The sequence below is a fragment of the Cavia porcellus genome, unplaced genomic scaffold (assembly GCF_034190915.1).
Source record: "Cavia porcellus strain 051 isolate PalLab524CR breed Dunkin Hartley unplaced genomic scaffold, mCavPor4.1 scaffold_2, whole genome shotgun sequence".
In the NCBI taxonomy this organism is placed as follows: domain Eukaryota; kingdom Metazoa; phylum Chordata; class Mammalia; order Rodentia; family Caviidae; genus Cavia; species Cavia porcellus.
Window position 1 is genome coordinate 70,464,777 of NW_026947485.1, and position 25,747 is coordinate 70,490,523.

The 25,747-nt window shown below is 40.8% G+C and overlaps 1 protein-coding gene across 4 annotated transcripts in view; it reads right to left on the reverse strand.

Moving 5' to 3' along the window:
• The window catches only part of Frmd3 (FERM domain containing 3), a 259,089-nt gene that overhangs the window by 120,407 nt on the left and 112,935 nt on the right, over nucleotides 1-25,747 (reverse strand). For 3 of the 4 annotated variants that reach the window (XM_013158449.2, XM_013158447.3, XM_063243514.1), the window contains exons 2-3: nucleotides 22,216-22,320; nucleotides 8,152-8,194 (exon numbers count right to left, since the gene is read on the reverse strand). In XM_013158449.2, the coding sequence (XP_013013903.2) occupies nucleotides 8,152-8,194; nucleotides 22,216-22,320 (148 nt within the window). The remainder of the gene's footprint in view (nucleotides 1-8,151; nucleotides 8,195-22,215; nucleotides 22,321-25,747) is intronic. The other variant, XM_063243500.1, reaches the window with a different exon arrangement.

The window sequence follows — 25,747 nt, forward strand, 5'->3', positions numbered from 1 at the left end:
TGATTCAAGTTTAGTACATGGTGAGAGGAAAAAGTACTTTCAATCTTCCGCATATGGATATTTGCTAAAGAGGCTGTCTTTCCCTCATAGATTTTTGGCTGAAAGATAGGTGGCTGAATGTGCCTGGGGCTGCTTCCACATCATCTTTTCTGTTCCTTTGATCTACATGTATGTGTTTGTGCTAGTACCACGCTGTTTTACCGTTATAGCTTTGCAGTATAATTTGAGGTCAGGTATTGTCATGCCTCCTATATTTATCATTGCCCAGGATTGCTTTCAGTATTCGGAGTCTCTTTTTGCTCCATATGAACTTTAGGATTTTTTTCTCTTCTTCTGCGAGGAATGCTATTGGTATTTTGATATGGATTGCATTAAATTTGTATAACAATTTTGGAATTATGACCATTTTGACAATACTGATTCTGGCTTTCTAGGAACAAGGGATAGATATCTTTCCATTTTCTGATAATCTCTTCAATTTCCTTTTTCAGACTTGCATAGTTTTTATTCTAGAGGTCTTTCACTTATTTAGATTAATTCCTAAATATTTAATTTTTTTGATACTGTTGAGAATCATACTGCTTTTCCAATTTTTTTCTCAGTGTTTTCATTATTGGTGCACAGAACACTACTGATTTTTGCATGTTGGTTCTGTATCCTGTATACTGTTCAATTTGGTTATTAATTCTAGAAGCCTTTTGGTTGACTTTTTTGTGTCTTCTATATAAAAGATCATGTCACTTGAAATATGATAGTTTAATTTCTGTCAATCGTGTGTGTGTGTGTGTGTGTGTGTGTGTGTGTGTGTGTGTGTGTGTTTGTGTGTGTCTGTGTGTCCCTTTTATCTCTTTCTTTTGCCTGATTTCTCTGGTTAATATTTCAAGTGCTATTCTGATCAGGAATGGAGAGACATCCTGTCTTGCTCCTGGTTTTGTAGGAAAAGTTTCCAGCTTTTCCCCATTTAATATGATGCTGCCTATCGGCTTGTCATAAATGACTTTTATCACACTGAAGTATGGTCTTTGTATACCTATTTTCTTCAAGTTTTTTTTAACCATAAAAGAGCAATAGATTTTCTCAAGAGTATTTTTTGCATTTATTGAGATGATTGTGTGATTTTTGTCCTTGATTCCATACCTGTGAGTGTATTACATTTATTGCTTTGCATACGTTGAACCATTCTTACATTCCTGGGATGGAGTTCAGTTGTTCATAATGTGTGACCCTTTTGGTGATGCGTTCCATTTGCCAATGTCTTACTGAAGATTTTTCTATGTTCATTAAGGAGATTGGTCCATAAGCTTTAGTTGGCTCTTTGTCTGGTTTGGGAATCAGACTAAATCTGGCCTCTAGAATTGAGTTTAGAGGCATTATTTCCCTATAATTTCATTAAAGAGTTTGAGGAATACTAGCACTATAATGTCCTCAAAGGTCTTGTACAACTCAGTAGTGATTCTATGAGGCCCTGAGCTTTTCTTAGTTGGTAGTTTTTTTCCTTACCTCCTCAGTTTCATTGCTTGTTATTGGATTGTTCAGAATTTTTATGTCTTTTTGGCTCATTTTTGGTAATTAATGTATGTCTAGGAATTTTTCAGTTTGTTGGAGTACAATTTTTCATAATAGTTACTACCAATATTCTGGATTCCAGTGATTTCCACTGTGATTTTATCTTTTCATTTCTAATTGCATTGATACGAATCTTCTCTCTCCTTCATTGGGTAAGTCTGGCTAAGGGTTTATCTATTTTGTTTGTTCTTTTAAAGAACCAGCTCTTTGATTTGTTGGTCCTTTGTAATTTTTGGTCTTAATTTTTTAAATTTCTGCCTTGTCCTTTATGGTTTCCCTCCTTAAACTAGATTTGAGTTTGGAATGCTATTATTTTTCAAATATCTTGAAGTTATCATTAGATTATTTATTTTAGCTTGCTGTTTTCCTAATTTGAGCACTGACTGCAACAAACTGTCCTTTGGGGACTGTCTTCATTGTATCCCACAGGTTCTGATGCGTTGTCCTGGCACTGTCATTCAATTCCAGAAATTGTGTGATTTTTGGCATAATTTCTGCTGTGATCCACTGAGTATTCAGGCATGTGTTATTATGTTACCAGGTGTTTATAAATTTTCTATGATTTCTTCTGTGGATGATTTCTAGTTTCAACTTAAACATAGAGTGAGTTTGACTGTTTTGTATTTAACTATGTTTTGGGCTTCTATGTAGTCCATTTTGGACAGAGTTCTGTGTTTTACTGAGAAATACATACATTCTGCTGTGGTAGATAAAACTCTGTTGGTAGATATCTATTAAGTCCATTTGTTTGAAGGTATAATTCAACTCTGATATTTCTTTGTTGAATTTTTTATTTAATCGATATGTCTCTCTGTGAAAGTAGGTTGTTATCTTCAAAGTAGTTGCTCAGATTACAACATGCACTCTCTCTGACTGTGCTGGTTACTTGATCTTTCAGGTCCAGCAGTATTTTACGCAGTTAGATGCTCCAATATTCAGTTCATATATATTTACAATTGTTATCACTTCCTGATATTTTTGTTCCAACACCCAATATATAGTAACTGTTTACCTCTTCTGACCTGTTTTACCTTGAAGTTTATTTTACCTGAGAGTAAAATTGCAACTCTTGTTTGCTTTCAGAGTCCTCGTGCATAAAAATAGTTTTCCACCCTTTGATTTTGAGTCTATGAATTTCTTTTTGGATTAGATGAATTTTATTTTGTTTGTGTATTTTAATTGAAGAGTTGAGGTCATTTATTTTGAGAGTTATTACTGGAAGGTATTGATTTATTCCTGTCATTGCATTTTTTTCTGTTGATGACTCTTTTATTTTTCCTTTTTTGTTTAACTGCTTGCCAAGCTTGTTTGATGCATTCATTCCATCTGAATTTGTGGCTGTTTCTCTAATAGTGATAGTGAACGTTTTTGAGCTTTCAATGATAACAAACAGCCAACTGTGGCATGCATGTCATAGGTTCACCACTGCTGGTCTAGGATACTCCTGAGTACTTACTGGAGTGCTGACTTGGTGTTCATGTACTTCTAAAGGTATTGTTTGCTATGGAATGTCCTTATTTTTCTATCAATTTTGAAAAATCATTTTGCAGGATATAGTGGTCTGGGTTGGAAGGTGTCTGTTTTTATAGCTTAAAACACTTCCCTCCAAGCTATCTTGGCCTTCAAAGTTTGTGTTGAGAAGTCTGCTGTAAATCTGATGGGTTTACCTGTATGTATGATGTTTTGCTTTCCTCTAATAGCTTTCAAGATTCTGTCTTTTTGTTGCAAATCTGGGATTTTGACTGTGATATGTCATGGGAGTGTCTTTTTTCATTGTAGTTAACTGGTGCTCTGTAAGCCTGAATACTATGTTCTTTCCTCATACTTGGAAATTTTTCCATTATGATTTCTGTCAACAGATTTTTTTATCCCTTATGTGCTGTACTCTAACTCCACCTAACCTTAAGTTAGTCCTCTTAGCATCATCCAGTAATTGTTGGATGAATTTTTCTTGTTCTCTTGTCATTTTTATCTTGTTATTTTGTCTTATTATTTTATTTATTTGTATTCTTGTCATTTTTAAGGCTTCCCTGAGCAAATTGTCATAATTTATCTCATTGTCTTCAGTTTCAGAAGCCCTGTCTTCACACTGGTCATGTCTGCAGTTTACAAATTCTATATAATTTTTAAGTCTGGCATTTTTGTGGAGTATGTCTCTTTGATAAAATTGTCCTTCACATTTTGAACCATTTTGGTCAGGTTTTCCAACTTTTTTCTTTCTCCCATATTCACAGTGGTCAGCTTCTGAGTCACTTTCATCATCTTTTAGGGGTCATGCTCCGGAACCTACCAAGCTTCTTCCCTCTTCCATCATCTCACACATGTCTGCTACTTGATGTCTGCTTTGTCTCCATTAGCGCTCCTTGGACTTGCTGTGGGAGATCTGGGAAGTTCTGGAGGCCTTTGGTTGCCTTCTATTTTCACATTCCTGTGTGTGTACTCGTGTGCACGTGTGTGTGTTTTAGTTGAAATACAGTAAGGAGGGACTATAACTGATATAAGGAACTTTTTAGTCAAATTCTGTTTTCCAGTGACGTGTTCATGGACTTATTTCTCCATGGAGAATGTTCACCCCTTCAGCTATTCAACCTCAATCAGTTGGATCCCATCACTGTGTCATGAGGAGAAAATGTCTACTGGTTGTAATAGCATCAACAGATTTGATCACATGTCACGCATATACTACACCTTGTTTACACACTTTCACCGTGTATCAGTATCCCTTCAGTCTGTACCTACAGCACATGTGCCACAGTGGCCTGTTTGTATCATTGAAAGCTCTAAAAGATTCCCCATCACTGATCTATACTGTATTATTATTAGCAGTTAGCCTGCAGTATAGAAAAAGAAGGGATGGACAGAGAAGAAGAAAAGGGAGAAAGGAGAAAGGGGTCAGGTAGTAGGAGGAAAGATATATAGAACAAATAAACATTAAAAAATCAGATACATGGTCAGATTCTGTTGGAAGGCATTTATGGCTGCAGCAAAGGTTAGCAATGAAGGGTTTTTAAGAAGATATTTGGGAGCAAAGGGGCAGGATGTAGGGGGTGGGTGGTGTTATCTGGGAGGCTGTTGAAACCTGTTGATATGTTTGTGATTAATTTTGCTTGAAACTTCCCAGCATAGTTCTGTTTGGGGTTACCTCAAAGTGACTGTGGATGGTACCACAAAGTTAAAGCGCTGATTTGCTCCTCTCTTTATTAGTGCACGTGTGGAGTGCACAACACTTACATTCCTCATGTGGAGCTGGCCCACATACATAACCGTGTCCACTCCCCTATCATGCCCTCTCCTCCCCTCCCTCAGCCCCACTCCATCTCTTGATCCCCTTCCCATCTGAAAAACCTTTATCTCCCTATTTCTTACTGTCTTCTACTTGCTTTTTTTTTTAATAATTTAAGTCTCACATATAACAGAAACCATGTGCTATTTAAGCTTGCGTGTCTATTTTATTTTACTTATCATTATGGTCTTAAGGTGCATCCATGTTCCTACAAATGATTCAAGTTTAGCTTTCTTTATGGATGAGTAGTCTCTTTTGCACAAATATAGGCACCTGCTATACATATATACATATATGGAAGTATGTATGCATATGTGTGTGTGTGTCGCATAAAAGTGAAGAAGCAAGAAAAGACAAAGGGATAGGTAAGACAAGGAAGAGCAAAAAGCATAGAACAAGAAGACAAAAGGTTAAAAAGAAACAAAAGACCAAGAAGCAGAATTTAAGAGAAAAAATTTAATTTTTTTTAAAATGAAAAGGTAGTATTGATACAGAAAGAGGAACTGAAGAAAAAGAAGAGAGAGAAAGAAAAGAAACAGAAGCAAAAACGAAAAACAAAACCTGCCAGGAGTGATGGCACACTCCTGCGATCCCAGCACTCGGGAGGCTGAGACAGGAGGATTACCCGGCATTCTCTGCCAGCCTAAACTGCATAGCAAGACCCTATCTCAAAAAACAAAACATAAACCTGGCAAGAAATCAGAACAGATACTCTGGTAAGAGAAGGTAGGCGACCTCCCGGTGTGCCCTATCTCCCGTCACGCCCAAGTGTCCACACAATCCCCTTCCTGCTTGGCTGCAGCTGCACCCATTTCCCACCTGGCTGCAGGCCGTCTACCAGCTGCCAAGGAGTCCTGAGCAGGGTCCACTGGGGCTGTGCTTGGGGCATGGTTAACCACAGTCTTTTGTCTCTGTCCTGCAATGCAATCTCCTCAATTTACTTAAGAAAAGGAGGACCTGAAATAACTTTCCTGATCCTGAGTTCTCCTTCGCCAGTGTCCTAGGTGCTGAGTGGACCTATATGTTGTGTTCTTACTTCAGAGATTTTTCTGTCCAGAATGTCACCAGAAGCTCTTGGTTGGAGCCCATCTATCTTTTGTTTAGCATTCAGATCCCAAACTGTCTCAACAGCTCCCCTTTGTAACCAGGGAAATCAGACCCAGTCCTTGGCCTGGTTTAGGGACTCTTCCTCTCCAATCATGATGGTGGCAGCTGTCCAGGATTTCCTGCTAACTCAGATTTCTCCTGTGTTTGTGGAAATGATAGGAAGAGCTCACTCTAGACAAGTGCTGAGCCCCACTCCTTCCTGTGTCTCTGGGAATGTGACCCAAGGTCCCTGCAGGTGGCTCATGCTGTCCAGCTTCCCCTGCCCTCAGTGAGCGCTAGAGAAAATGCCACTTTACACAGCACTTCCAGTGTCGGGAGCTGGTGAGGGAGGCAGCCGGAACACGGAGTGAGCCCCGGGAGTCTGGCCTGGGCAGCTCTGGCTCTTCCTAGGCTATTAATTGGGCCATTTTGACATGTCTGTTCCAATTACTAAGTCCTGTTCAGCAGTCTCCTCAGCAGCACAACAGTGACCAGGTATGGGTAAGAGTCACGCACTTCCCAGAATCAACAAATCACGTGTCTCGTTGAGAAATTAAATTCCACACTATTTTTTCCCAGATTTATATCTCATTTGTCATTAGATTCAAAGTGACCATTGGTCAAATATCAATGTGCAAACCATTTTTATAAAACAGTATACATTTTCAGTTAGTTGTTAAAACTTGTGTTATTGTGAAAGTAAAGCTCTTTAAAAAAAAAAGTAAACGTCTTAAGCAGCCAATTTATCGTGCATCTTATATTTCTTACAAGTTTTAAATTTCTCTTTCTACCAAGTATTGAAACATGGTTAATGATAAATTTATATTTCATCAATATTTATGGAATGTGGAAAACACAGCATGACATCTAAGAACCAAAGGCAGGCCAGGAATTTAGCTCAGAGGCACAAGCACCTGCATGGCATGCACAAGGTCGTGAGTTCGATTCCTGGTGCCAAAAAATAAAAGAATCAAAGTCAGAGAACCATTTAATATAAATAAGAACACTGGAAAGTTGCTTAAATATAGTTGAATATACAAACAAAAATAACAACCTGAGGGACAAAAGCTAACGTTCAGCTACACTGTGCTTTTTCTCATGCAGTTAGCCCTTAGTTCCCTGCGTATTCTTCTGGAGGCGCCTGGGCTCTCTGTCCTTCTACCTCTGTGGGGATCTTACCCCAAGTCTGTCCCAGCCTCACCCCAACAGCCTGACCTCCTCACACTGCCCACACCTGCAACGCCACTGTTCTCCTCTCAGTACACCCCTCTTGCACCAGCCAGACCCCGTCTGCTCTGGAGGACCGGGGCTGTGGAAGTGGCACAGGGGAGATGGAAGACAAAGGTCAAGGAGGGCAGAGCTGGTTGCACAGCTGAAGCTCATGTTCAGCTTCTTCCTCCTCTCACCACCTGAAAGCTCTGCCTGTGGTAATTTCATTTTTGAGAAAGAAAAGAACTCCTGGAATGATGACAAGTGACTTGATTTATATTAATCTGTTCTGCATGAGGAACTGATGTATCATCTATATTGTAGAGTTGACACAGACAAGGACCATTGGATTTGGGGGCAGGCAGTGAATTCTGAGGTCCATTTGAGAAGTCCTCCAAACCATAAATAAAAGCAGATTGCTAGAGGTTACCAGAACAAAATACATATCAGACAGGATTACTTCTCCTCACAACATTCCTGGTGAATGATCAGGGATTCCAGAAGGTTTTGTTCAGAACAATTACCCAGAAAATACTTTTACTTCTCTCTTGGAATTGGAAGAGTAGGAAAGAATAATAATGTGTAATAAAACCATCGGTAAGATTTTAGTATCCGAACACACCTGCTTCTCTCTTCTTCAAGACTGCACCTCACACTCTGAACCATTTACTAGCAACCTGCACAATCAGAAAGAATCAGGCACTAGTAACCATGCATAGCACATATTTAACCACTCAGGGGCAAAGTTCCTGTTCAGATATGACATATGAAGGCAAAACGGTGCAGAGGGCGAGAGACACAGCAGACAAAAGGATCAGTGGCTGCAGGGAGACCAAGGTAAGAGAAGAAGGGAGAACACACACTCCTCTCACTGGGAGAGGTAACCCTGCTCACCCACGCATCTTCAGCTCTACCTGCTTTTCCCCTGGCAAAGGAAACTTTGTTGGGAAACTGATTCTACCTTAGGACGTTTCATAGCAAAAATAAAACCACACATTGACACTTACATTTCATTTGCTTGAAGATGGACTTGTTAGGTTCAAGCCAGTGCTGGGGAGGAAAAAAAAGATTTGGTCAAATATACTTAATAACAAAAGTAAATATACTTAATAACAAAAAGAAATCTGTACTTCTAGCCACGGTTCCCACAGCTATTCCTCAACATTACACTTTTGAAAGATGAAAACCAACAGCTTGCAAATAATAACAAAGACAAGGGGTGTAAATTACGGAGGACTAAGACTTTCTGAGTAACATTTGAGTCATACAGTTACCAAGAAGACAAGAGAGAGAATATGTACTTAAGTGGGACATTCTGGTAACGTTGGTAGGTTCCGCAGTGATTCTTGAAAAGCCACAGATGGTTGAAGGCGTGGAGCATTTGACACCTCTCACCCTAAAGAGTCACAGCCCAAGACAGCATCACACTCAGTTCTCCTGCCAGGACAGCCTCCTCCAAGAGGAATCCTGGGCCGAGTCAATACAGGGCCCATCTCACACACACACACACACACACACACACACACACACACACAGAGAGAGGCAATTCTTCTTTTACAATAGGAAGGAACAAATGGTTTTCAGGATCTTATTTTCAGAAGCGTGAAGATATCAAGGAGAAAAATCAGCTCCAACACAAAACAAAGCCTAAAGACCTAAGTAGCTCACATTACTGACAGGCATTTATTTGAAATAGACACCAAACTTGTCCCAGCAGCCACCTCTCCTTGAACCACGTGCAAAGGTCACTCTAACACACTGACAGCTGGCCACTTCTGAATCACTAATCACAAAGTCCCTGAGGCTGTTGGGGGGAATGTCAGGGAGGGTCACTTTCTATACCTGCAGTGTGTGAAGATGGTAAGAGGGTGCGCTGTTGGGTATCTAGTTATCACGAGGCCAGGGAGGTCTCCCTCAGGGGCACCAGCCTGCTCTATGCTAGAGAGGAAAGAGGACAAGGAAACTTGCCATCTGCTGAGCTCTTGCACCTGCTCAATCTCCCTTAAGGGCCTGTTCTGTCCTTATTATCTGATGTACATGCTCAACCCGAAAGTTTAAAAAGTTGAGTGTAAGTACCACCTACCCCTCAAGAAGCATCTACAACACATGCTATCTTAATCAATGCACACACTCTACCACTGAGAACTCTGGGGTTCACCTCATCTCACCCAGCTAACAAATGGGGAGGCCAATCGTACAGCAGGAGTTCAGAGAGTAGGGCCTGTACCTCTCAGCACCAAGCCTCCTGCCTGACAGGTAAATCTGCTCTGTGACGCTTTACTGTCTTTGATGAACACTCCCTGCTTTCTCAGGAAATGGAAAACTGAATGGCCAGATCCATAGTTTCTAAACCAGGATGTCAGGTCTCTGTAGTCTTTAAAAACAATGACAGAACACTCTAACCAAAAAAAATCGTACATTTCCCCCAGCCCTGCTGCACAGACAAGGCTGACACAGCAAGTTCCTTTGCTTCTGGCCAAAATTGTCTCAGCTCATTCTCAGTATCCTCATCATCTCCTAATCAGGAATGATACAGTTATAACTGTTAGCAGATGACCAATTCACTGTATCACTTACTAGTTACAGAACTTTGCACAAAATGTTTAAACTCAGTGTCTCAGATTTCACAACTATAAAAATGAGAACAGTAATAGTACCCACCTCACAGAACTGTTGTGAGGGTTTAGAAGTTAGTAAAAGAATTAATAAATGTATTATACACCGTGCTTGGCTGTATAAAAAAAACTCAATTAATACTTGTCTACTGCTGCCACTGTTTTAAGAAGTAGGATTTTACTTTTAGAATCATATCTTTCAATATATGGGCTTCATGGAAGAGAATAATAAAAAGGGGTCTCTCATAATTAAATTAATCTGCTAGAAATAAATAAATAAATAACTTAGAACTTAACCAGGAAACAAACAAGAGCAACCGGAAAGCAACATATGTCGCTATTTCTCACGGGGGAAAATCATCAGTCCTTGTGCCAATAAGATCTGAATTATAAACAAACCTTCCAAATTCTCCTTGATTTCACAATTTTTGTCCCTCGTCCTCCTAACTTCAATTTGCCTCTCCAGTGTCTCTCTGACTCCAGGAATAACAAGTCCACACCAAGACTGTAAGAAGGGTCTCAATAGTGAGTGGGGGATGGATTGGCTATGTCTGCCATGCACTTGAGATTGTCTTTGTCTGCTGTGCCACTATAGATCAGCTATATCTGTTGTGCTGCTACAGATTGGTTATGTCTGCTGTAGAGGGATAAAGAACATTTAATGCATGTTTGCAAAATACTTGCTATCTGTGTCTCAAATAAATTATTTATTCCAAAAGAGCTGGCCGTGCTCACGTCTGCAGCAACATACACCAAACAAGCTGACTGCCTCGTTGTCCTGGGAAATGTATCTTTCTAATCGGTTCCTATCACTCCTTTCCTCTTGTTCTATTCATATCCAACCCTTGCTTTTCAGGCTTTGTATATCTAAGTAACATATAAGATTACTATTTACTGTTTCAGGAAAATTATTCTTTCCCAATGGGACAGTCATGGGGTTATGGAGCCCTAGGAAAAAAATCCAGCAACATAAGGATATTTCAAAGGATTATAAGAAATAATTTCTTCAAAGATGGCCAAGCTCAACTTGTAAATATGCATTCAAACAAACAGAAAAACTGACCAGCCACCAGTCCAGCAATTCTTTTACTCTCCCACATGAACAAAAAGGTGCATACCAAGGATTTTCATTGTGACACTGCACAAAATTACAAACTATTAAAAGTAACATTAACTGTGATCAACAGTAAAACAGGTAAACAAACTGCGGTCTGTTCATTCTGGATAATTATGCAGCAGCATTTGGAGAAGGTAAATCTCCATGTGTAACATGCACAGGTCCGTAAGGTGCAATGTGGGATGAAAGAAGGAGCTGGGAATGTGTGACTATGAATGACTGCAGGGAGCACCCCAGGGGAGCCCAACCGCAGCAGACAATCTGTCAGCACTGTGGGAAGCAGGAATCCAGGGGACCACAGTTCCAAAAGGAGATCAGGCTAGATTCCTTCTGATGTCATTTTCCCCCACAGCTGGGTCTCTTGCTATGATAAAAAATAAAAGAAGTACCATGCAGAAGTAGGCATGGAATAGAAACAGGTCTTATTTCTAATAAGACCCAGGGGTACCTAGCAGGTACACATCTCCCAATATTAAAAAACTGTGGTTATTGTAGAATAATTTAAAATATCATTTTTCTTAAAATTTATAGGCATAATGTTTGAAATAGCTATTAGATTATTAGGATGTAGATACTTTAATTGTCTGGATCTAGCTCATATTAAATGGAGCTCTGGATAGTCTTATAGCCTATGAACACCATGAAATAATTACAAAGATACTTTGAGAACCACACATTGAAAAAGTCTTAGAAGATTTGAACTATTTCATCATTTAGTAACATGTTATTCTTAATTAAAACATACTGTCATGGTTCATGTCTGTGTCCCCCAGGCCTCATGAGTTTGAATTGTGCATTTGTGATGGTTCATTGTCTAGTGCTTGGATTGATGGTGTCAGTGTGCCTCCCACATAGGGGTGGAGCCAGGATGTGATGTAATGGCAGGAAGAAAGTGTGTCTTGCTCTTTGCTGGTTCCGGCTTGCTGTTTGCAGCCGCCATGAATGGCGGCCCAGCCATGCCCGCCTGCCTGGGAGCCAACTGAGTGTGGACTGAAACCTCCAAAAACTGTAAGAAATAAACCTTTCCTTTCCCAACTTGGGCATCAGGTATTTTGTCTCAGCGAGGAGCATAAAGTAACTAAGACACATACAGATGTATCATATATTCAAGGCATACATAAATAAGTATCTAAATGTATTTTTAAAGATTGGAAGTGATATGCTACAGTTATTCTAGTAGAAGTGGGTAACAGGGATGGGGGAGGCCAAAATTTGGCAGTATTCGCCACAGGAAACCATGACTTCAGTATTTCTGTGATGCTTCACGTGTGATACTTTAATCTTTTTACATGTACTGGCTCATTATATGAATAACTAAAAACAACTTTTAAGGAACACAGAAAGCAAAGTTCTATTCAGAGGATGAAAGTTATTTCAGGTAAGAATTTCATACACGATGTCAGATACCAAACCCCGCTGAGCGCCCGGGTCGGAGGATACCACGCTGGGCTCAGGAGCCAGCAGGTCTAGACTTGGAGCCCCAGCCTCATACTCACTAGCTATGTGACCACAAGAAAAGGCCTGGGTTTCCTTAGTCACGTCATTCTCATGAGAGCCAAATGTGCTAACTCATGAAGCTCTTAGAACCAAGCATAGTGTGTGGTGCTTCGCGGAGGCTCTGTCTGCGCCAGCAGTCACCATCATTGTCACAGAGGTGAGAAACTGCTCAGCTGGTGCAAAGGCAGCTCAGTGAACCCACCCTTGTTGCTCTCTCCCTCCCTCCTCCCCACTTCCCCTTCCTTTCTAGGTTACATAAGATTATCTATATGTAAAATTGTAACATCAGCTATTAGTGCTTTGCCCTTCTCTTCATTGCCATCTTCTTTCTCTTCCCCTTTCTCAGTCTTCCAATATATTACACTGTGAAGTTGAATATGAGCAATGACCTTGCGAGTACTCAGAGAGATTGCACTTGTGTAAAAAAAATAACAACCATGATGTGTTACCCTTGGTAATTAAATACAAGGTTCAAAATACTTCTTGTGTCATTTTTTTTTCCTTTTAATTGTTACTTGGAATATATGCTATTTTAGTTAGGAAAAGAAAAATTTGTATTTTTTTTTTTACTGGAAACTTGTCTTCTCTAAAAGAGGTAGAAAGGAGAACCTGACAACTAAATAGCTGAATTTGTGGCTGGTTTACCACAATTGAAAACTTCGTATGATCATCGCTCATGGGAATAATAGTCCCAAAGTCTATGGATGCTATGATCCCATCGTTACTTTCCAGAATGAACTCAGGAAGTCAGATGAACCACAGCATGCAGCCCTCAGTACTATCTGAAGGCATAAGAAGGTATCTGTAGTAGAGAATGTCAGGCCACAATTGTCTTTTCCTCTGGGGTGGGCGGCCCACTAGGTTACTGCAATCCCCTGCAGGGTGGAGAACTCAGCCACTGGCAGCCGCCCTACCTTTCACAATCTAGGGTAACTCTTTTAACTAATGATTATGTAACAGAGGCGAAGGAGATTCCTCTGCTCCCTCACCATAGACAGGACTAAAAAGTATGATCTACTCTGAGCCCAGAGCTATACTGGGCTCTGCAGGGGACTTACCCTCTGCTCAACCGTGTCAGACATTGCACACTTGTTTGCCCTTCCTTCCCTCTCTGGCCCAGTCTCTGGCTTCCCTCGGCATCTTTTCCTGGAAATATTTCCTAAGAAATCACTTATTCTAGAATTTTTATCTCCAGGTGTGTTTCAGGGAACCAGATCTAATACAGCTTTCCTAACTTTCTTTCAGTAACTTCCCTTCATGTGCTTAAAGTCCTCCCTGAGGAAGTTTATTTATTTTGCCTTAAGCTTAAATCCTGGTAACATACAAAACCTAACTTAAAAGAGATCCTAACTTAAAAGAGTTTAAGTAATGACAGTTTAACCTGACCCTGTTTCAAGCACCTTCTTAAAGGTATTTCAATTGTCAGCAGCTTAAAGAAATAGAGCACGAGTACCAGGAAGGTATACAAAGAGTGAAAAGCAGAGAAACTGCAAACCTTCTTTCTGCAAATCTGCATGTGGGGGAGGGGCTGGTTAGAGAACCACTCAGACGCTTCCAGTTCTACAAGCTAACCTCCTAGGAGCCTGAAAAATAAGGACATTACCAAAGTGCTTCTTTCTTTTCCTTTTCTAGTCCCAGCTGTAGCTAGCCTTACAAGACCATTTTTCTCTACCCTACCAAAGAAATGGTGCGTATCTTCCATGCATTCTAATTTTAGCTTGTTTGGGGATAAAGCAGGCATATGTGAAGTCGCAGTTTGTGGCTAGGTGAACTGATTTTTAATTTGGTAGCTGCTGAGACAGCCTCCCTCCAGAAAAAGATGTTTGCAAAAGTAAACAATTAGAATGCAACACTTAGTTATCTCCAAATGTGGGGTTTCTGCTGCAACTGCTTCAGTCTATAATTACAGAAAAAATTACACACGTCTCTGTTATCTTCTTAAAACCCCTGGTGTCCTAAAGCATAGTAATCTGCAGCCCCAAGAAATGTATTAAATAATCTATGGAGCTGTAAAAAAAAAAAAAAAAAAATGAATGCGGCTTCACAAGCAGGAGGTTGTCTTCCCCTCAATAGTAACTAGACACTGACCAATTCCCATCATGTCTCTAAAAGGATGGCCCGCTTCTCACGTCTACCTGAACAAAGTACAGAGTACCCAGACCCTGTATTAGGTAGACAATTTATGCCATTTGCAGACTCTTTGGTTTCTGTGGGGGAGAAAGAATGCATCTGAATGACGCAGCCTTAACAATGCTGTGGATGGTAAGACTATAGGCAGGCCTTGTTATCTGCCCACCAGGAACAATGGACTCCACTCTGGTTTCCTTAAGAGCCATGACCCAAGATCAATAGCAATCTGTAGAGCAGGAATGTTCCAAAGTTATTGTGTATCTGAAGTCAGTCTAGGTCAGAAGAACTTCACTGTTTCAGTGTAGGGTTTTTAGTCATACCCGATTTTGTATTTTAGAGTCTCAGGGAGGGCAAAATATAACAGCAGCCCAGAGAAGAAATACTGGAAGAGACTGGAAGAAACAGAGGAAAAGACAGAAAGCGTAAAATAGTACAAGCATCCATTCAAATAGTCAGCAACCTCCATTCCCTTCAATGATATCAGCGCTCTCTATTGTGTATGTGCGCAAGTGCACATGTGTCTGTGTACACACATGTGTGTACCCACGTGTGTAAAGGATCAGAGACCAGAGTGTAAATATTTTAGGCCTTGTGGTCTCTTATGAGAAACTATGGGGTTACTTCAAGCTTGTTACTATGAAATGTTTTACCATACTATCATGCCATATAAAGTTGCTAACACCACTAAACTGTTCTAAGGTCAAAGATCACCTAGTTGCTTGACCCATGGGCCTATTCAAACTCTTTAAAGCATCTAATATAACATCAGTTATATAAACTGATAAAATGAAGTAATTTAAACAGCAATGCCATGGTCCAGTTATTATTTGTATTCTCACTTTACAGAAAGGAAAAACTGAGGCACAGAAGGCGAGGAATCTGCTCAAAGTCATATACCAACCAAGCAGCAGGGAGAGCATTGGGCACAGTCCTCCTGATTTAGGTCTGAAACCCCTAGCTATAGCACTCCGGCCCAATCTTCATGGTTGAAACTGCAGTCTTCAAGGTTTCTACCTAATTTGTCTTTCAATAGATTTAGTGTTTCTTTTTTAATATTCAGATCTTTAATCCATTTAGATTTTAATTTAGTACATGGTGATAGGCTTGGGTCGAGTTTTAGTTTTCGGCAAATGTAGAGCCAGTTTTTCCAACACCATTTATTAAAAAGACTGTTGTTCTTCCAGTGAACCTGCTTGGCTCCTTTATCGAAGATAAGGTGGTTGAGTGTGTTTGTAGTTGTGGTTGTATCTTCTAATCTATTCCATTGATCCTCTGCTCTGTTTTGATTCCAGTACCATGTTGATTTTACTACTGTTGCTTTGTAGTATAACTTCAAGTCAGGGATTGTGATGCCTTCTGCCTTGCCTTTGTTGCTTAAAATTGCCTTTGATATAGGGGTAGTTAGAGAATTCATGAACAGGAATCAAACCACATGGGAAATACTTCCCAGAATCAATAATTGGGACTACCACTTTTTAAAAAGTTTTTGTAAGTCAAAAAAAAATCTCCAGCATAGTGAAAAGAAAACCCACAAACTGGGAAAAGATCTTAGTGAACTCCCCCTCAGACAAAGGACTTTTGTCTAAAATATATAAAGAATTAAAAAAAATCAGACCCCCAAAATTCAAAGACCCAATCCAAAAATGGGCATCTGAGATGAATACACACTTCTCAGAGGAAGAAATACAAATGGCAAATAAATACATGAAAAAATGTTCATCATCATTGGTTATTAGGGAAATGCAAATTAAAACCACACTGAGATACCATCTCACTCCTGAAAGAATGGCCAGGATCAAGAAAACCAACAACAACAAATGCTGGAGAGGCTGTGGGGAAAAAGGAACTCTCCTACACTGTTGGTGGAAGTATAGACTGGTACAACCTTTGTGGAGGTCAGTCTGGAGATTTCTCAAAAAGCTGTGATTGGAAGTCCCATTTGTTCCAGCTATTCCACTACTAGGCATCTTCCCAGAAGAACTGAAAGCATCATACCAAAGTGATATATGTGCACCTATGTTTATAGCAGCACAATTTGTAATTGCTAGATCATGGAAACAACCCAAATGTCCATCAACCGAGGAATGGATAAAAAAGCTGTGGTACCTCTATATAATGGAGTACTACTCAGCTATAAAGAAGGATCACATTGACGTATTTATCAATAAATGGGCGCAGCTTGAAACCATACTCATAAGTGAACTAAATCAAACTCGCATCTGTGAACTCCGAATAGTTTCCCTAGTGTAGGAAATGAATCAAATATATAAAAGTACGTGATAACCATGATTCCCCATTATATGGCCTTGAAGCCTTATAAAATTGTCACTCATTACTTGGAATGGCTTTATTCTGGGCTGTTTGATATCATGGCCGGTGATGCAATGAACAGCCACTTTGAAGAAAATAAGACATAATAACAGCTAGTGCTGATTTAATAACATCTTGTCTTAAAGCCATACCAAACTATGGTTCTTCTGTCTCCATTGATTTTATCATGTTGTAACTTGCTGGATTTTATCGTATGTGGTAGTATAAACAAAAATTGTTATAGGCAAAGAGATAATATTGAAACCATTGATCATTTTTTTTTTCTGTTAGCTGGTTCTAAATACTCTACAATGCTTTCATCCACTTGAATGGTGTTACACAGTCTTGATATATTTGATGCTATAGCATATGAAGTTATATTCAAATATTTTAAAGAAAAAGACACTATGGTAACTACTATTAAGTCAGGTTATTTGGTGGTGAAGCACTAGGTTGCTGAAAGTGTCATGCTTTAACTGTATTGTTATGTTGTTATGCCCCTTTTATCTCATCCTCTCCCTTATTCATTAAAAAATCATTTAATTTTTTTTAAAAAAAAGAAAGAAACTGCAGTCTACCGCCCTCACTGAGTCTACTCTCATCCTGATCTAGATGCTTCCTTCTCTGTTCACTTTGTCTTTTCTGCTCTGTTCTCCTGATCCATTTATCTTGATAGTTTCCCTTTCTGGGTCACTATGTTAACATGAGTTCTCCTCTCATTCTATATAGCCTGTCTCTCTCATTCATGTTCTCCCCCACTGCTGCTGCCTCCCTCCACCCTTTTGTGTGCTCTACAATTCCAAGGCTGTGAAGTAACAAGACTTCACTGTCTCAAAAGCCTCATCTAGGACCGAAATCTCCTATGAAGTTTAAGCCCCTTTTTTCAATTATAGTGAGAATAACTCAACTGTGATACATCCCAGGTTCCCACACTCATCATGCTCACAACTCATCATTTTTCTCCCAAAACCTGATCTCTTTGTTGTATAACTTATTTAGTGACCAGCTGCATTATTATTCAGAGACCTCAATAGCCATGTAAGGGGTTCAGACACCCTGCAGGAATGACATCTGCAGAGGCCCTGGGGTTACACGCAAGAGTCTCCCCCAAGTTCATCTTCAGCTTCTAACCATCCCCACCAAGGTACCAGGCATGGGAGTGAAGACATCCTGAAGCCTGCAGAGCAACAACTGGGTAACCAGTGAGTGACCCTGGGCAACATCGTAAGGAACCAAGCTACTCCGCTGGGCCTGCTCAAAGTCCTGGCCCACGATACTCTGTGATACAATAAAGCCATGCTGTTCTAAGTCACTAAAGTACAGGTACATGTTATCCAGTGATAGAAACTAGAACCCTAGCTCATCACTGTCACCCTCCTTGCACGTAACACACCACCTCCACTGAGCCCTGAAAGACGTCTGCTAAAGTCTGAACCAAGAAGAAATAAAACTCCACTTCAAATGGTCATTTCCTACCCTGTACTTTATTTCTCCAACTTATGCAGCATATAATACATTCTAATCTTTTTCCTGGCTTAATTTAAAAGCTATCTTTAAAGCTATTTTAAGACTTCCCAACCTACTGCTTTCTTGTCATCACTGATGTCCCTTGGCTGCTGAAAGCCTCCCGCAAACACTTCTCTCCTTAATGACAGCCCCTAACCCCTATCGTGAATTCCTGACCCCATTGTTTCCACAACTGAGAGAGGAAAACTCCTAACCATGGATATTCCTGTTTCTATCTGACTTAAACAGGAATGAAATGGCTTTTTCCCGGCCCCACTTATTCTTATGGCTACTTCTAATCCAAACATATTCATCAGTTTGTATCTTTGACTCTCCGATCATTAAAATTATGATAGCCCAGTGTGCCCAGTGACTTCCAGATCAAAACCTTTCCTCACATGTCCCGCTCCTTTCCCAGGAGAGCAGTAGATGTAGATTAAGTCAGCTAAGAGCAATCCATTTAGACAAGTATTGCTATGATTTAAATCTAAAATATCCCCAAAAATGTCTGACGGAGCGTGACTGGTTGGTGGGACACTGTACTCTTGGTGAATTCATCTATGATGAGTTTAATGAGTAACTGAAGGTGCTGTGTGGTGGGGCCTGGCGGGAGGTGGTCACCGAGGGTGTTGCCTGAAAGCTCCTCCTTTTTTTCCGCAGCTTCCTGTATACAGTGGATGGAGCACTTTCTTCTGTCAAGACTTTCTACCATGCATTTCTTCTTGGAGCCAGCAGACCATGGACTGAACCCACTAAACACTGTGACCCAAATAAATCTCTCCTACGTTAGGTTGTGGGTGCTGGTACTGCATCCCGGTGACAGGAATGTGATTCAGACACATACTAAGCTCTTTCTGTTGAACAGATGCTGACAAATTCTCTAAATCTGGAGATGTTAATACCTTTTGTCACAGATGACTACCAGAGAGTGCATGCCATTTTAAGATGTTTGGACAGTGCTGTCTTCCTTGCAACTTGAGTGTCCAGGGTCCTTCCTACAAAGACAAGATACCTGTACATGCCCCCTGGGCCACAGAGGTACCTAAGTCTTACTTTTAACCTTCTTAATCCTTAAGAACAAAAGAACACTCATCAAGCAGGAGAATTCATGACCAATGACTTGCAGCTGCAGTACAACCCTCTGTTTATAATGTTTATAACTGCCTTAAATCTTAGGTACCACTACTGTTCCTTTCTATAAGCATCTGTGAAACAGTTATCCTGAGGAGCAAGCAGCAGCTTTCAATGGCAAGAGCAGCTGGTGGGACATAATGCTGTCTGGCTTCCTGGCACCAACCCCAGAGTGAAACCTCAAATCACTGGGCTGATTTTTATTCCATTCCACGACCTCCCAAGGTGCCTCCAGAAAAAGCAAATTGCTCAAACACGAACAAAGTCTTTTCCATGTTTAATAAAATCCACTAACAGGATCACTAGTTCTTTCTGGCTACCTACATAAACAGGCACTAAGATTCACCCTGAACTTGCATGCATGACTTTGTAGTCATCTTTCCCTCGGAAAACATATTAAATCCTCTGGTGCCCGGTGGATGTGTGACACATAGTGTGCTATCAGACGGCACTTGAGAAGCTTGCCCCTACAGCTGAGGACTTCCAAGTGATTCCTCTGTCTCTGAATGTGAGTCGGTCAGCCTTCCATCAGCTCAATGACCCTGATGCAATGGGTTCAGTACATTCTTGCAGATAAGGAAGTTAAAAGCACTGAGTGCAGTCTTCCTCCAGACCATGAGCCGATCACCTATACCGAGTCCTGCTATAATTGCTTCTCCTGTGGGGCTGCAGGCTGAAGCCCTTTCTCAGCTAAAAGCCACAGAGGTGGCTTCCTTATCCAGAAAGGAAGGGGCAGAAAAACAAGAGGGAAGTCCAGTACAGTGCACATTTCAAACCACAGCTACAGAAACTAGAGTCCTGAAACTCAGCTAATTATTTAAAAATCTCATCTTTCCAATGGGAAGTTACCCAAATATCTGAGCAAAATCGGTGGGAAGTATATACTGGATTTAAGAACAAAACCTGAATTCAGCCCAAGTACAAATGTTCCCTTGGAAGTGTTTCTTTCAAAACTTCTAGACATACTGCCCCAGCTTTCTCTATCAGTAAAATAGAGAAAACACTATTCACCTTTTCCTAGTCTTACTCAACTAAGCCTGCATGATTTCTTAGAAGATAAATGGTGAAACTCAAGTGGATTTTACTGACTAGTAGTGTTCAGCCTGTCCTTCCCTATGGCAAATAAAGTAATAAAAGGAGTCTGGTCCTTACCAATGAACAAGCAAAAGATAGGCACCACTTACAGATTTGGTCCTCACCACTTTCAGAATGAGTGGAGTATGAGCTGTCTTGTAAAACAGATGGTGTTCCAATGTAATAATGCTAAATATTTAATATTACACAATGGTTTACTGTCAGTCAAGTTGGGAAGAAGTACCGACAAACCACAGCAAAGGTAACTTCTGCTTTAGCTCTCGTGTTTTTTTTCCTCTCTTGCAAGATTTTCTGTCTAAATTATTCAACAGTTTTACTTGCCATTAAGAAAAAGTACAGAAGCTGGTCAAGACCAACATCAGTCATTTTGTCTCTGCTGAAGATTCTCATAACCAGTGTGTCTTTATGCTTTTGAGCCTGTTTTTCTAGTTATTGAAGGACCACTTTCTGCTTCTCATTCCAAGGATTATAATAGTGCCCTATCCCCACCACCTTTAAAAAAAAGCTATTATAAACCATTGTAGATTTTCAGGGTGTTAATCATGGCTGTTTTTCCTCACCTGCACTGAGTCAATGCTAATAATCTTAAGAATGACAATCCCAACAATACTGAGCATACCAAGTAGTCAATATATATCATGTGTTCAGTATCAACTGTATATACTTTGTCTCTTCTTTTTATATCAGTACTAAAGGAAAGTGTTTTAGTCTGTTGTACTCATCAGGAGAGAGACTCAGAGAAGCCAAATAACTTGATCAGGAACAAATAGCTTATTAATAAGCAAAGATATGGTTTCTAAATCGTATCTTTCTAAATCTAAACTATGCAGTGATGAGAGAAAATGCTTGAAGCCCATATAGCTACATCCATATCACATCAAAAGGCTATAACATCTGTTTGGTGTAAAAAAAAAAAAAAAAAAGCTGACATTTTCAGTCACAGGATCACTGTGGGTCAGCCTAAGCCATGCCAGCACACACTCAGGCTGGCCCACCACATCGAAAAATGAGACTCCAAACCCACTCTAACCCAGCACCAGGCCAGGAATGGTGGCTGTATGCAGAGCAAGAACATAAGGGTCCTGCTGAAGTCCCCAGTGTCCAAGGAACAGCTTCCAGAGTGATTTCACCTTTCATCTGTCAAAAGCTTTTTGTAACCTGAGATGAAATCCACATATTTCAGTATCATAAAATGTACATTTCAGCAGCATTTGGTCACACTGTTATACAACCTATATCAACTCCCAAACATTGTCTTCACCACCCAAAAAAAACCCCTAGACCCAGTAAGCACTCACCCCTTGGGTTCCTCTCCACCCCTGGCTCTTTACAGTGAGGGGTGTAGAATCCATAATTAGCTTTTATGCCCATCTGGATGAATGGAAAGACGTGAATGTCGGAAGTGCTCTGCAAACTGAGGAGTCCAGAAAAGGAACAGAAACCTTCTTTCTTCTCCAGCTGGAAGCAGCATTCTAGAAAGGTCCACAGCGACCTGCCCTTCTCCTGCTCCACCCAGCCCAGCAGGGATGGTCCTAGTCCTATGTCTCTAATCACCCCTCCCCAGTGGCTGGTGTCCTGGAACAAGGGCATAAGAGCTTTGGTGGGACCCCACTATATCCCGTACCCTGGCCCCTTCCCCAACAGTAGACTGAGAGGAGGTTGGCTCTTACCCTCTGCTTCTCTGGGTCCACATAGCGAATGCCAAAGTAGTCCTTCTCCAGCAGGCTGTAGTAGTTGCATATGTGGTCAATAAGAAACTGCCCCTTGGTCTCCCGCTGCAAGGGAAGCACATTTCCATTCAGGCAGAGCTCACCTGTGCCTTCAGGTCCACTCTGGGTCTCCTATCCCAATGGGTCTGCACTCAGAAACAGGGATTTGCTCACGCGAGACCTGGAGCAGGGGCTTCGTTTAACCCTTACTACCTAAAGGAGCAGCACACTTCACAAAGTGTGCCATTATACACACTCACACACACACACACAGAGACACACACACAAAACCAAAAGAACCAAAACATAGAGCCAAAGGGATAGCCAATAGTACCCTGACCAGATATGATGTGCCCAGGATGTTCTGGCTCTTCTGACTATATGCCATATAGTTTTTCTAACACTATTTATGACTTCAAACTTACGACTCCAACCTTCATAGCTCAGTACCTTGAGGAGACCCATGCTTTGAAAATGCTCATGTTACATACTACACACCCCTGGCTACTTGTTCTAGTCACTTCCCACGAGTACTCATACAGTCCTTACCAAGGTCCTATGAGGAAAAACCCCATTTTATATGCAGAAGCTGAGCACAAAAGGAATCAGGGGTTCACCCAAGGTCACGCAACTTGCCTGGAGCATGGCAGGAACTGAGCTACAAAATCTAGGTCCCAGCCAAGCCACATGGTCTCCCTGAGACCTCTGAGTGTACCCCAAGTGGAGCAGGCAGGGCCAGGCTGCTGTGGCACTGCATGAAAGTAGTTGGGATGCCCCATCCCTGCCACAGATGGTAAGAAAGCTGCTTCCCAAGGCCTCACAACCATTATTCCAACCCATCAATCAAAACAGCAAGGCATTATGGGAGATTTCAGAAGACCAGGACTAGACTCTAAAGATGGGACCTTGTGACGTGTGGTAAACCCCTGGCTATTTCCATTTTGGTAAAATGAGATGTTTAGACTAGATGATTTTTAAGTTCATTAAATTATTTTTCCTTCCAAAATCCTTAGTGAAAGATATTATCAGCCAAATCTTAATGAGATAAACAGTATTACAAAAACCCTCCTCATAACAAAAACCTACAGAAACTTCCATTTGGATGCCTGATAAGGTCAATTTCTGCTTTGATCAAAGTTGCTGACAGATCTACGGCATGGTTTAGAGATGCCATGTGAAGAAATTAAGAAATCAGAGACATTAAGTGGGCTACTCTCCTGATCCACTACAATAATTTAGAAGGTTAGTTTGCTCTACACCACATGAAGATTTTCACTAAAAACTACCACCAACTCAGGAGACTGGATGAAAAACCCACCTGTTGGCCTGGAATGTACTGCTCTGATAAAGCCCTGTGGCTTATAAGCACACACTGTGATACAAGCTGCTCTTTTCCTTAAATTGCTTTTGAGTTAACCTGTTTTGTTTTGTTTCGTTTTGTGAGGAAAGGTTTATTGTGGATCACAACCTGGAGAGGTTTCAGTCCATAGCTCACTGGCTCCAAGGCAGGACAGGTGGCAGTGGGGCATCACAAAGGAGGCTTTTTTGGGGCAAAGCAGGCAGGAAACAAAGAGATACTCAAGTTTACCTCTGTATGAGTTGATTCTTTACTTCCTTTGAAGATAAACCATCTGACATAAGTAAAAATAAAAATAAATTTGTTTTTAAATTTCTGTAACTTAACTGTAGTTTAAGCCAGGAGTCTCAAATGACAAGCTCAGTCTGATGACAACTGAACCCAATACCAAGAATATAATCAACAGATTTAGCTTCTTTTATAGATATCTACTGTTGGGCATCTGTTTTAAAGAAGCTAAGCAAGCCAGGTGTAGTGGCACATGCCTGTAACCCCAGCACTCAGGAGGCTGAGGTAGGAGGATCACTGCAAGTTCAAGACCAGCCTGAGCTACAAAATGAGCTTCAGGCCAGCCTGAACTGCATAGAGAGACCCTGTCTCAAAAAGAGAAAGAAAGAACAAAAGAAAGAAAGGAAGGAAGGAAGCTTTATCAACTAACCAAACGTAACAGTTCATCAGTTTATGACTGAATGACAAAGCTGCCTGCATCTGGATTTACAATGGGGAACTACTCACTACTGTATGTGAGATGTACTTGATGTGCTGCAGATCAACGCAGTGCCCTGCGCTCAAAGAGGACTGAGCAGACCATGATTGAGCATGACAGCTAGTGCTGTCAGTTTTCTCTAAGGAAGATGTACTCCAAAACACAACAACAACAACAAAAACTGTAATGATTATACACAGTGACCAACATATACCCTCAAGCAATAGCTTCTTAGATTACTCCAAGACCCTTGAGAGAAGAAAATAAGAGCACACACAATGTGCTACCAGGTTGAGTATGAATGAAAGAGAGGGTCACTGCCTTCCACCAATTCAGGTCAAGCCAATTCCCACGTGCTCTGGGCTAGATGTTTTGTCCCCGTGGTGGTTTCCCAGTGGAACAGAATTGAGATGGTGGCCACTTTAAAGACAGGATAGCTCCCAGGGGACCACCCTCAGAAGGGACTACTGCAGGTCTTGCAGAACCAGGCTGCTATAGAAACGCAAGCTCAGTCCTCCCCAGTGTCTCACCTCCTTGCTCACACAGAACCTGCAGGCAGCTCCCTTTCTGCTTTTCCACCCCATTGCAATACAGCCAGTTGTAGTGTCACACTGTTTAGACTTTCCACCCCACAATGGGGAACTCGACAAATCTCTTCTTTAGACATTTTCCTTTCCATTGGGAGATTCTGTTACAACAGCACAAAACGGGCTGACACTATGATTCTGAGCCAGAAGTGGATTCTAGGTCTCTAGCAAAGTCTTAAGCTGGCAAAATCAGAGTCACCTGGGCAGGAGCTTGTTGGACAAGTCTGTATGCTATTCTACCTCAGAAATGCAGAGTTGAAAGAATTTGTTCACTGGAACATTTGTGCATCTATTATCTCTCCTTACCATGTATACTACATGGTGAATTTATTTTTTATAAATACTGTCCTAAAATAATATAAACACAATTGTAATATTCTTAATGTGTTTTATTATCTACCAGCGTTGGTCAAGGTGTGATCTCTGAACTATGCTGAATCTTCCTCCATGAGATAAGTGCAGAAATTAAATGTAATTTATTTTTACTGTGTTTTCTACAAGTATTGGTCAAAAATGGATTGAGAAAACAAAAGCTAGAATCAATCTCTCACCACAGAGCATCTGGGACTCTGATGGAAACTGCAAAGCTGTTTCATTTCCTTTATAGATTTCTTTACTCAAGAAGTCCCAAAGTTTGGTGCTGTCTCCTCAGTCTCTGTCCACACCCTGGATGATTCCCTGAGCTCTGAGTGATGATTCCATATTCTTGTAGAGACCTCTCTCAGGCTGCAGAGTACTCATCCCTGGGTACGGCAGGATGCATGGTATCATTCTAGATATTTTGAGAGGTAAATTCTCTCAGTGGGCTGGAGGCTCTCTGGCATGGTGAAATAGGCGCCACAT